Source organism: Pseudophryne corroboree, chromosome 7 (assembly GCF_028390025.1).
Source record: "Pseudophryne corroboree isolate aPseCor3 chromosome 7, aPseCor3.hap2, whole genome shotgun sequence".
NCBI classification, from domain to species: Eukaryota; Metazoa; Chordata; class Amphibia; order Anura; family Myobatrachidae; genus Pseudophryne; species Pseudophryne corroboree.
Window position 1 is genome coordinate 513,751,664 of NC_086450.1, and position 13,217 is coordinate 513,764,880.

At 48.8% G+C, this 13,217-nt stretch overlaps 1 protein-coding gene across 2 annotated transcripts in view; it reads right to left on the bottom strand.

Annotated features, from left to right (window-relative positions):
• PKMYT1 (protein kinase, membrane associated tyrosine/threonine 1) overlaps window positions 1-13,217 on the bottom strand; it is a 118,752-nt gene that overhangs the window by 40,621 nt on the left and 64,914 nt on the right. For both annotated transcript variants that reach the window (XM_063935476.1, XM_063935475.1), the window contains one exon: window positions 5,824-5,996. In XM_063935476.1, the coding sequence (XP_063791546.1) occupies window positions 5,824-5,996 (173 nt within the window). The remainder of the gene's footprint in view (window positions 1-5,823; window positions 5,997-13,217) is intronic.

Consider the following 13,217-nt stretch of genomic DNA (forward strand, 5'->3'; position numbering starts at 1 on the left):
GCTGAATGGTAACTGAAAGGGGAAAACCCCCTTTTATCCTTATTATGTCCCATACAGCTTTCCAAAAGTGGCAAAAGCGAGAAGAGGTAACAGACTTCTGAAATCGGGGTCTAGTAGGCCTAACCGAACTAGGGAACTCCTCCCTTCTGAGGGCTCGTGAACAGTCACACGGTTAAATGAAACCAGTGTAAGATTGAACAAAGAAAAGGACCCTGTTGAAGTAGACAGTCCAGTCGAGGTAGGAGCCAAGGCTCCTCTACCGACAACAGTTGTAGCCGTATCTTCAAGTCATGGGTGGCCCAACCAGAGCCACCGAGAGGACTAGCACGCATATTCTCCTCCTGTGTTACCGAAAGTGAGGTAGAAATAGAAAAGGAGGCAGGATAGAATAACCAGAAACTCCCAGGAGCCCTGAGGGCATCCTCGGCTACTGCCACCAGAGCTCACGTCGGTGAGTAGTAAAGGGTTAGAGTCAGTCAGAACGCCCTGAGGTCGATTCGAAATCTCCGCCCACAGCAGACCAGCTGACAAAACTCCGGGGAATGTTTCCTCACCCAGGAGTCTGACATGGTGGCCTGATCTGGAAAGAAGATTGTTGTCCCCCGCTCAGAGGGGAATGTAGGCGACCACTCATTGCGTCGCAGCTTGACTGAAGAAATAGAGTACCTGGTACCGAGGAAGGAAAAATCCTCCGACGGACCCTGTTGAGAAAACGTTTATGAGGAGCATAAATCGGATCTTCAGAAGCCACGTAATGTACAGAGTGGGATAGTAGCAGTAGATTGTCCCATTAGGGAACCAACGTCAACCCCTTGAAAAAGAGTTATTCTGTGATCTTCCTGAACCCTGTGGGAGCGGAAGAGAGACCGAAAGAAAAGGACTTACAGTGAAAATGAGAATCCTGTAATGCGACTGAGTAAAGCCCGATGAGGAAACCCAACGGAAATCAGTAAACAGGCATCCCTGAAGACAAGGGACGCGTAAAACTCCCTTTCTTGTTCAACTAGCAATCACAGACTGAAAGGATTCTAAGGCCAGAATAGGCCTGGCCAAGCCAACTGGCTTCGGAACGTGAAAAGAAAACAAAGGGCTGAGAACTGTCCCGATTCAAATGATATGTAAAAAACAGGGATCAACACCCTTTGCGGTTAGAAGCATATGGAGCGCCGCCTGCATTATGACTCTTGTCATCGTAAATCGGCCGGGGTACTCCCAAATCTAGTCTGTAACCGCCCAAGCCTTCTTCCACCGACCTGCGCCTACCCTGGGACCCTCCAGGTGGTAGGAAAGTCTGACCTTTAGTGTGTGTATAGGATGATGTAAAATCAGACTGGACAGAGGATGCTGAGCCTCTGCTTCAGCTTTTTTTTTTTTTTTTCTTCCTTCTGAGATCCCCTGGCGACAGAGATATCGCCCGTGTGGAATCGGAAGCCTGAAAGGGCACGGTAAAAATCTAAAGGAAAGACCGGTAAAGGTCTGTCTTGGAGCTGGGGCAGAAGTAGGAGAAAGCAAAGTGGACTTACCTCCAATGGTTCAAGAAATCCTGCAGAAAGTTCCTTCCCCTGAACCATCTGCCCCGTAGGATCTCATGTTCACCTGTCACTGTCGCAGCCCCCGAGGTCGTCGGGTTAAGACAGCCCAAAGCGAAAATGCAGGTTCCGAGACTGCAGACGTGGAGACCTCCAAAGAACATAAAGCAGAATCGTGATTCTGACTCGTACCAAAGTATCAATTGATCCGGATGCGAAACATCCTGTAACCTAGAGGACAATTGTTCCACAACCTACCTGCTCCGGACAAGGTAGAACCCTGCTGCCGTATATGTCTTCGATGGATCCCTGAGCAAGGTTGCCTCAGGAAAACGGCAGCTTGTTGGACCGGCAATACATCGAGGGGCATACCCTGGAGAGGTACCGATACCATTTCCTGCCGTCTGCGGGGAAAGGATAGGAAAACAAACATTGTTTGATACCTGAAATTGTGTATTCGGGTGTCTGCCGGCCGTCTACCGGAGCCTGGCCAGCTCATCCGAAACTGAACCAGTCGCTGTCATTTCGTCATTGGCGTCGAACCCTGATGGACTTGACGTGTCCGCCTCCTTTACCTGCAGTCTCAGACGAACTGCTGTATAATGCACCTGGATATTCTGAGACACAGGTTCAGACTCCACAGAAAACAGACATCATCAGTATTGTAACATGGAAGGTTAGCAAGGTTCCTTTAGAAACCTGGAGAGGTGAAATGACGTACAAGGTCTCTGGTTACCAGTGACATTACCTGTATAATCTGAGCTGTTCAAACAGGAGTGTCCTGCAGGTGCGTGGAGGGCTAAGCAGATGGCTCCACCGCATACTTCACACCTAAGAGGGAATTCTTTGACTATCCCAGGTGAGACAAACGAAAGGAGAAAAGGTGGGTTAAATAAACACAGCCCTATGCAAGGTCTGCACTATAATGTGTAGTGACCGACACGTTCAAATAAACTTTCTGGAGCAGCGGAGACCTGAACCAGTAGCGCTGCGCTGTGGGACAGGAGTCTTAGCCCTAGGCTATAGGAGCTCCCCTTAAAGTTTTGTTTGGATTCAAACCCCTGTTCAGATACCCGCTACTAGCGTACTGAGCCACAGCGCTATTTGTCTGATGCCTTAAACACATTCCCCAAATTACAAACAGCATTAGTAACTAGTGACACCAAGGAATAATAAAGGGAAGGCAACACCCCGCCCTGTATGTAGTGTACCGCTAATTAAGGTGCACCCGATGTTTCTCGGAGGTTCCGCTGGCTTTTCAAAATGGTGACCAGCCTGTGAGAAAAGATGGGTGAAAATGTTATGTGGCAAGGTGGGGTATTCTGTTTCTAGAAAACATTGCGGAAGTGTTTGTTTTATCCCCTATATATGGTATTGTATGGATATATCTATATACATACCCACACACTTAAATATATATATATATATATAAACATATCTATATATATTTATATACACACACCACAGTGAACCCATGCACCTAATAGGACAGATAAATACTGTGCATCTAATAGGGTAGATAATTACTGTGCACCTAATAGGGTAGATAAATACTGTGTATTTGTAGGGTAAAGAAATACTGCACAGTAGATTTTTAATTATTAATGAGCTGAGTCCCAGCTCCTGTAATAGAGCAGATTCCCTGATCTAAATGTCTGAAATGGGGCAGAGGACTCACCTGCAGGAGGAATGTAGCCAAAGCAAGATGTAACAATATTTCTGCAGCACACTGCACAGAAAAGCTAAACATCCCAGAGACAGGTGTGTTGCCTAGAGACCATGAGAGCTGGGAGCCGCCGCCGGGGGGAATAAGCTTCACCCCCCCTCATACCTTATACATGTAAAGAATCCTCCCTGCACAGCCAGGAGAGGAAAGGAGCTTTCAGTGGCCCGGGGAGCGGGGGACTGTGGAGCGGCGTCTCGTCATGCTGCAGCGGCTGGGGAGCGGAGAAAGCCCGCCGTACAGAGCGGGAGTTAGCTCCGCCCCCTCCGCTTCGGCGCCAAATTCAAATCCGCTGTATAGTAAGCGGAAAGCGCCCATGCATCCCCCGGCCGCCTGTATGCTGCGGCCGGGGAGCGATGTGCGGCCGGGGAGCGGAAAGCCTGAGCCCGCCGAACGGAGCGGGAGTTAGCTCCGCCCCCCTGCTCCGGTTACTTTCAAATTAAAACCGCACTATCATCCGGCTGCCTGTAAGTGTGTATGCTGCGGCCGGGGAGAGTGTGTCCTTTGAACCCTAGCTCGTGGGCATCGTAACCATAGGTGTTACCACTCTGCCATGAGAGCTATGCTAATTATTACACAGATATATGATATATGTAAATGTATCACCCAGCTGCCTGTATGCTGCAGCCGGGGAGTGAAGAGCGCTGAGCCCGCTTACAGAGCGGGCTGAAGCTCCGCCCCCCACATAATGGCGCCAATTTCAAATTAGTAAGCCTTTTATGCACTCCAGCCTGTCTGACTGGAGAGTATAGGGGAGCCTGTCCATCCATGTATTAAAACACTGAAACTGAGAAATGTAAAAACATACATCAGTCTGGAGGGGGAGGGGGGGGAGATTGTACTCACCGCTTCCTTCCGTCAGGCGTTTCGACCCAGCGGCCCCGACACGCGCCGCACGCAGCGGTGTCCGGCCATTTTTGATACTCACCGCTGCCATGCTGCCGGAATCTTCTGCTGGATGGAGTGGCCCCGACACGCGCCGCACGCAGCGGTGTCCGGCCAACTCAGGAGAGCTCAGTGTCTCCCTCAGCCGGGGCCCATCCCGAGCCGCACGCAGCTGCGATGGGACCCCGCCGGCAGCTCCCGCGGTGCAGACTGGCAGTGGCAGAGCTGCCAGTCTGTGAGTGTGTGAAAGAAAAATAAAATAATAAAGAAAAACGAAAAAATTCTTCAGCTAAACCCAAGTGAACCAGCTCTCCTCGGGCACTAAACTAAGACTGGCTTGGAGGGGAGATAGTAGGGGAGGAGCTAGCCACAGTGTGAGAATTTTAAAGTGCCAGCTCCCAATTACTGCCTACTATCTCCCCATTGTAACTACGCTCCAGTGGCCCCTAGTGGATGAAGGAGAAATATATGGGTTTTGATGTGATGTCTTGCAAAGCCTCTAACCCTGCCCAGTGTGCGAGTCCTGGACGATGAAAAGATATTACTGATGGAACTATCCTACATGCGTTCCTTATTCTAAAATCCATTGAAGTGTGATAGAATGGGCCCATAAGTAAAAGCCAAAAAGCACACTAATGGGCAAAATCTAACTCTCTCTGCACGTTACATCTGCACCTCCTGCAGTGCACATGGTTTTGCCCAGTTGTGTGCTTTTTGGCTTTGCTTGCAGCTCTAAATCAGGCTCATTGTGCAAGTCTGCCACCTAGTGGTGTTAGAGGGAACTGACTGTGGGGTTCTCTGATTTTTACTTTCATCTGTAATCTTGAACAGCAGCAACGGCTGTATAGCGCAAGAAGGAATATTGTGCCTGATGTATTGTCTACCTGGCTTATGGCTTCTTGCATTTTTTAAATGTGAGCGTGATCAAGGAGGCTGAATATACTCGAGACCTTTTCTCCTGTGCTAGAACCAGAAGGTTTCTTCTGGACACTAGTGTTGATGCCATACATCTTGCGGAGGAACCCGTGGTACCTAATGGAGTTTTGCTCCAGAAATCTGTCAACATTTGTAAGGTTCCAGCAGATACTTCCATTTACCTTCTCCTGGCTATCTGGAGTCTGTCTCCTCATAACCTAAGGGCACTGAGACCATGGTGATACATGATTTTAATATGGTTCCCAAAGAAACAGGAATCTTTCCGAATTTCCTGTGTATGCGGTCAGCTACGGCTGCATCAATTTAGGGACCAAACTCCACTTCTGTATATCTACATCATTACATGGATACAGATTTAATCTTGTAGCAGATTCTTCATACTCATTACTGGAGGGGTTTGCTAACGCTCCTGCAGGGCCCCATCTTTGGTGGCTACCGAGTCCATCTTCCATACTTTTCTGCGAACTTGCCCTTTTACTCCTTGCATTGAATAGGGGAAGGTTTACTATGGCATTATGACCACCCTATATACACATATGCAGGACATCAATGTGCTAAGATTGGAGGGGAACAATGAAGAAGTGCTGGAGGACCAGCAGAGAGATGGGAGAGGTGTGGGCACATAGGGCATGAAGTAATACTGCCACGCAGCTGGTACCATGTACAATATGGGTAAAACCGAGCGCGGGCAGATTTCTCACCCGCACATGAAGGAGCCGGACACATACTGTCCACGAGGAGAGAGCTCACCTGGAACGCTGTAAATGTCAGAGTAAGGATCCTTCTTGCAGTCACGGTCACCTTTCTCCACCTCTCAGCCCTGCGAATAGCAGGGAGCGACAGCAGCCAGTCCACCGTGGCTCGGCAGCGATAATCCGGCTCCAGCATCACACGGAGAACTTTCAGGAAATCTGGGGGTAATTCTGCATTACACATTCATTAGATTAGCAATGCTGCTGAAAGTGCAAGATACGGCAATCGGCACAGCATAGGATATTAGCGTCAGTCAAGCTTTACTCCCCATTTCTCTTTCCTTCATCCTCCTCTCTAGTGCCTAACCCTAATTTCCCCCAAGCCCTATCCCTAACAGTGTCCCAGATACTTACCTTTGGGATGTCGCTGGTTGGTGTTCCGGCTCCGGGATTCAGAGTGGTGTCGGGATTCCAGCATCGGTCACATAACCACCGGCATCCCAATTACTGGGATGCTAACCACATCCTGCTGGACAATCCACAACATAGAATGTGATGGCACATAAGAACCAGTTGGCCCATCTAGTCTGCCCCTTACTGTTACCGCAAACCTTATTTGATCCTTATTGCTTTGTAAGGATATCCGTATGCCAAGGGTCTGGGGCCATGGCACCCAGAGCTCCATCTTGGGCCAGACCTATGGAAAGGACAGCCATGGGTCTAGAAAGAACGTCTTTTCCACTTGAAAAATTATTGGCTACAACAGGGTCTAAGTCAAGAGACATTGGGCCGGACGCAACGACCCCCGAGTTTGGCGGCCGTGCGGGATGACGGACAAATTCAGATTTTGTTTTAAAGGTGCAATTACTGTGATTGCCCCTTTAAAAAACATCTGAGTTCGCCCATTGTGTTGAGAGAGTGATAAGTTTTTCTGAATCCGAGGTTTCCTCTGAAGAAGGTCAACTGGATGATTCCGACTCCGGTGAATTAGTCTCATTCATTGGAGATAGTGATGGTGTACAGGATGTAGATGACTGGGTCAAAGCGGTTTGCCAGGTCCTTGATTTAAGTGATGTCCATCAAGAAAATGTATCTATTTATTTATTAAGGAACAAGGAGTTAAAGAAAAATATCTGTATTTTTCCTTCATCAGTGCAATTGTGCGAATTAAACGTAGAACAATAGGAAAATCCTGAGACAAAGTTTCAGGTGCCACTCGTGTTTCCATCTATCCCAGATAATGATAAATCTGTGTGACGGGGTTGGCATACACCCAAAGATCTCTCGGGTAGATGCCCATTTGCTGTCATTCAGAGACCAGCGGAGAAGGTCTTCCACAGACAAGTGGATAACAGACATAATAGAAAGAGGTTTTGTTATAAGCATCTCGAGTTCAATGCCAAGTAGGTTTTTTGCTACAAAATGGCTAAACGACAACCAGAAATGTACAGAGTTAAGTCAGGCCATAAAAGGTCTTCAGGATTCAGGTGTAATTGTGCCTGTATCCTGCTGCCAAAGAAGGGTTGGGCCTTATTTCAACCTATTTTTGATCCAAAAATCAGATGGGATTTACAGACCCATCTTAAAATTAAAGGAATTAAATTTAAAATTAAGGATAGACAAATTCAGAAGGGAGTATATAAGTCAGTCATAAATGGGATGGAGACAAACGAGGCGCTGGCATGTATAGACATCAAGGATACCCATCTTAGGAGAGCCCATCAGAGTCTTAAGATATGTGATCAGGGAAAGGCATTTCCAGTTCAGGGCCCTGCCTTTTGGGCTGACAACAGCTCCTCATGTGTTTACAAAGGTCATGGAAGTTATGTCAAGTCATCTAAGGAAGAAGGTAATACAAATGATCCCTTACTTGGACATTTTACTGTCACAAGAGGCACTTCAGACATCTTCTAAGGGCACTGGAAGTGTTGCAGTGACATGGTTGGGTTATCAAGTCTTCAGATGGAATTTCTGAGCCTCAAAAACACAGAATTGGCCAGAGTTTTTCTGACAGAAGAAAAAATAATAATAATCAGACATTCAAAGCCTAGCCAATATGAATTTGGGACTCAGAAATCCATCAGTTCTCTGTTGCATGAAACGGTTAGGGAAAAATAAGAATTTACTCACCGGTAATTCTATTTCTCGTAGTCCGTAGTGGATGCTGGGAACTCCGTAAGGACCATGGGGAATAGCGGGCTCCGAAGGAGGCTGGGCACTCTAGAAAGATTTATGACTACCTGGTGTGCACTGGCTCCTCCCACTATGACCCTCCTCCAAGCCTCAGTTAGGACACTGTGCCCGGACGAGCTGACATAATAAGGAAGGATTTTGAATCCCGGGTAAGACTCATACCAGCCACACCAATCACACCGTACAACTCGTGATACTATATCCAGTTTGACAGTATGAAAACAACTGAGCCTCTCAACAGATGGCTCAACAATAACCCTTTAGTTAGCAATAACTATTTACAAGTATTGCAGACAATCCGCACTCGGGATGGGCGCCCAGCATCCACTACGGACTACGAGAAATAGAATTACCGGTGAGTAAATTCTTATTTTCTCTGACGTCCTAGTGGATGCTGGGAACTCCGTAAGGACCATGGGGATTATACCAAAGCTCCCAAACGGGCGGGAGAGTGCGGATGACTCTGCAGCACCGAATGAGAGAACTCCAGGTCCTCCTCAGCCAGGGTATCAAATTTGTAGAATTTTGCAAACGTGTTTGCCCCTGACCAAGTAGCTGCTCGGCAAAGTTGTAAAGCCGAGACCCCTCGGGCAGCCGCCCAAGATGAGCCCACCTTCCTTGTGGAATGGGCATTTACAGATTTTGGCTGTGGCAGGCCTGCCACAGAATGTGCAAGCTGAATTGTACTACAAATCCAGCGAGCAATAGTCTGCTTAGAAGCAGGAGCACCCAGCTTGTTGGGTGCATACAGGATAAACAGCGAGTCAGATTTTCTAACTCCAGCCGTCCTAGAAACATATTTTCAGGGCCCTGACAACGTCTAGCAACTTGGAGTCCTCCAAATCCCTAGTAGCCGCAGGCACCACTATAGGCTGGTTCAGGTGAAACGCTGACACCACCTTAGGGAGAAACTGGGGACGAGTCCTCAATTCTGCCCTATCCATATGGAAAATCAGATAAGGGCTTTTACATGATAAAGCCGCCAATTCTGACACTCGCCTGGCTGAAGCCAAGGCCAATAACATGACCACTTTCCACGTGAGATATTTTAGATCCACGGTTTTTAGTGGTTCAAACCAATGTGATTTTAAGAAACTCAACACCACGTTGAGATCCCAAGGTGCCACAGGAGGCACAAACGGGGGCTGAATATGCAGCACTCCTTTCACAAATGTCTGAACTTCAGGTACTGAAGCTAGTTCTTTTTGAAAGAAAATCGACAGAGCCGAGATCTGTACTTTAATGGAGCCTAGTTTTAGGCCCATATTCTCTCCTGCTTGCAGGAAATGCAGAAATCGACCTAGTTGAAATTCCTCTGTTGGGGCCTTTGTGGCCTCGCACCATGCAACATATTTTCGCCATATGCGGTGATAATGATTTGCCGTAACATCTTTCCTGGCTTTAATAAGCGTAGGAATGACTTCTTCCGGAATACCCTTTTCCTTCAGGATCCGGCGTTCAACCGCCATGCCGTCAAACGCAGCCGCGGTAAGTCTTGGAACAGACAGGGCCCCTGCTGTAGCAGGTCCTGTCTGAGCGGCAGAGGCCACGGGTCCTCTGAGATCATCTCTTGAAGTTCCGGGTACCACGCTCGTCTTGGCCAATCCGGAACCACGAGAATTGTGTTTACTCCTCGCTTTCTTATTATTCTCAATACCTTTGGTATGAGAGGCAGAGGAGGGAACACATAAACCGACTGGTACACCCACGGTGTCACTAGAGCGTCCACAGCTATCGCCTGAGGGTCCCTTGACCTGGCGCAATATCTTTTTAACTTTTTGTTGAGGCGGGACGCCATCATGTCCACCTGTGGTTTTTCCCAACGGTTTACCAGCATCTGGAAGACTTCTGGATGAAGTCCCCACTCTCCCGGGTGGAGGTCGTGTCTGCTGAGGAAGTCTGCTTCCCAGTTGTCCACTCCCGGAATGAACACTGCTGACAGTGCTAGTACATGATTCTCCACCCATCGGAGAATTCTTGTGGCTATTGCCATTGCCATCCTGCTTCTTGTGCCTCCCTGTCGATTTACATGGGCGACTGCCGTGATGTTGTCTGACTGGATCAGCACCGGCTGGTGTAGGAGCAGGGATTTTGCTTGACTTAGGGCATTGTAAATGGCCCTTAGTTCCAGAATATTTATGTGAAGGGAAGTCTCCTGACTCGACCATAGTCCTTGGAAGTTTCTTCCCCGTGTGACTGCCCCCCAGCCTCGAAGGCTGGCATCCGTGGTCACCAGGACCCAGTCCTGTATGCCGAACCTGCGGCCCTCTAGAAGATGGGCACTCTGCAGCCACCACAGTAGAGACACCCTGGTTCTTGGAGACAGGGTTATTAAGCGATGCATCTGAAGATGCGATCCGGACCGTTTGTCCAATAGGTCCCACTGAAAGATTCTGGCATGGAACCTGCCGAAGGGAATTGCTACGTAAGAAGCTACCATCTTTCCCAGGACCCGCGTGCAGTGATGCACCGATACCTGTTTTGGTTTCCGGAGGTCTCTGACTAGAGATGACAACTCCCTGGCTTTCTCCTCCGGGAGAAACACTTTTTTCTGGACTGTATCCAGAATCATACCCAGGAACAGTAGCCGTGTCGTCGGAACCAGCTGTGACTTTGGGATATTCAGAATCCAGCCGTGCTGGTGCAGCACTTCCTGAGATAGTGCTACTCCCACCAACAACTGTTCCTTGGATCTCGCCTTTATTAGGAGATCGTCCAAGTACGGGATAATTAAAACTCCCTTTTTTCGAAGGAGTATCATCATTTCCGCCATAACCTTGGTAAATACCCTCGGTGCCGTGGACAGTCCAAACGGCAGCGTCTGGAATTGGTAATGGCAATCCTGTACCACAAATCTGAGGTACTCCTGGTGAGGATGGTAAATGGGGACATGCAAGTAAGCATCCTTGATGTCCAGGGATACCATGTAATCCCCCTCGTCCAGGCTTGCAATAACTGCCCTGAGCGATTCCATCTTGAACTTGAATTTTTTTATGTATGTGTTCAAAGATTTAAAATTTAAAATGGGTCTCACCGAACCGTCCGGTTTCGGCACCACAAATAGTGTGGAATAGTAACCCCGGCCTTGTTGAAGTAGGGGTATCTTGATTATCACCTGCTGGGAATACAGCTTGTGAATTGCCGCTAGCACCGCCTCCCTGTCTGAGGTAGCAATCGGCAAGGCAGATTTTAGGAACCGGTGGGGTGGAGACGCCTCGAATTCCAGTTTGTACCCCTGAGATACTATTTGAAGGATCCAGGGATCCACCTTTGAGCGAGCCCACTGATCCCGTACCTGGCTCCGCCTGTGGAGCCCCACCGTCATGCGGCGGACTTGGAAGAAGCAGCGGGGGAGGACTTTTGCTCCTGGGAACCTGCTGTTTGTTGCAGCCTTTTTCCTCTACCTCTGCCTCTGGACAGAAAAGACCCACCTTTTCCACGCTTGTTTTTCTGGGTCCGAAAGGACTGAACCTGATAAAACGGCGCCTTCTTAGGCTGTGAGGGGACATGGGGTAAAAATGCTGACTTCCCAGACGTTGCTGTGGAAACTAGGTCCGAGAGACCATCCCCAAATAATTCCTCACCCTTATAAGGCAAAACTTCCATGTGCCTTTTAGAATCTGCATCTCCTGTCCACTGGCGAGTCCATAAGCCTCTCCTAGCAGAAATGGACAATGCACTTACTTTAGATGCCAGCCGGCAGATTTCCCTCTGTGCATCTCTCATATATAAGACTGAGTCTTTGATATGGTCTATGGTTAACAGGATCGTGTCTCTGTCTAATGTGTCAATATTTTCTGACAGGGAATCTGACCACGCAGCGGCAGCACTGCACATCCATGCTGACGCAATAGCTGGCCTAAGTATAATGCCTGAGTGTGTATATACAGACTTCAGGATCGCCTCCTGCTTTCTATCAGCAGGTTCCTTGAGGGCAGCCGTATCCGGAGACGGTAGTGCCACCTTTTTAGACAAACGTGTGAGCGCTTTATCCACCCTAGGAGGTGTTTCCCAACGTGACCTATCCTCTGGCGGGAAAGGGAACGCCATTAGTACCTTCTTAGGAATTACCAATTTTTTATCAGGGAAAGCCCACGCTTCTTCACACACTTCATTTAATTCATCTGATGGGGGAAAAACTACGGGTAGTTTTTTCTCCCCAAACATAATACCCTTTTTAGTGGTACCTGTAGTTATATCAGAAATGTGTAACACCTCTTTCATTGCCTCAATCATGCAGTGAATGGCCTTAGTGGGCATCAGGTTAGACTCATCGTCGTCGACACTGGTGTCCGTATCAGTGTCGACATCTGGGTCTGCGGTCTGAGGTAGCGGGCGTTTCAGAGCCCCTGATGACCTTTGAGACGCCTGGACAGGCACGAGCTGAGAAGTCGGCTGTCCCACATTTGGCATGTCGTCAAATTTCTTATGTAAGGAGTCTATACGTGCACTCATTTCTTTCCATAAGCTCATCCACTCAGGTGTCTGCCCCGCAGGGGGTGACATCCCTTCTAAAGGCATCTGCTCCGTCTCCACATCATTATCCTCATCAAACATGTCGACACAGCCGTACCGACACACCGCACACACACAGGGAATGCTCCAACAGAGGACAGGACCCACAAAAGCCCTTTGGGGGGACAGAGTGAGAGTATGCCAGCACACACCAGAGCGCTATATAATGCAGGGACTAACTGAGTTATGTCCCCTATAGCTGCTTTTTCTATATAAATGTATACTGCGCCTAAATTTAGTGCCCCCCCTCTCTTTTTTACCCTTTTCTGTAGTGTAGACTGCAGGGGAGAGCCAGGGAGCTTCCTTCCAGCGGAGCTGTGAGGGAAAAATGGCGCCAGTGTGCTGCAGGAGATAGCTCCGCCCCTTTTCCGCGGACTATTCTCCCGCTTTTTCCTATATTCTGGCAGGGGTATTTTCCACATATATAGCCTCTGGGGCTATATATTGTGGTATTTTTGCCAGCCAAGGTGTTATTATTGCTTCTCAGGGCGCCCCCCCCCAGCGCCCTGCACCCTCAGTGACCGGAGTGTGAAGTGTGTGTGAGGAGCAATGGCGCACAGCTGCAGTGCTGTGCGCTACCTTGGTGAAGACTGATGTCTTCTGCCGCCGATTTTCCGGACCTCTTCTTGCTTCTGGCTCTGTAAGGGGGACGGCGGCGCGGCTCCGGGACCGAACACCAAGGCTGGGCCTGCGGTCGATCCCTCTGGAGCTAATGGTGTCCAGTAGCCTAAGAAGCCCAAGCTG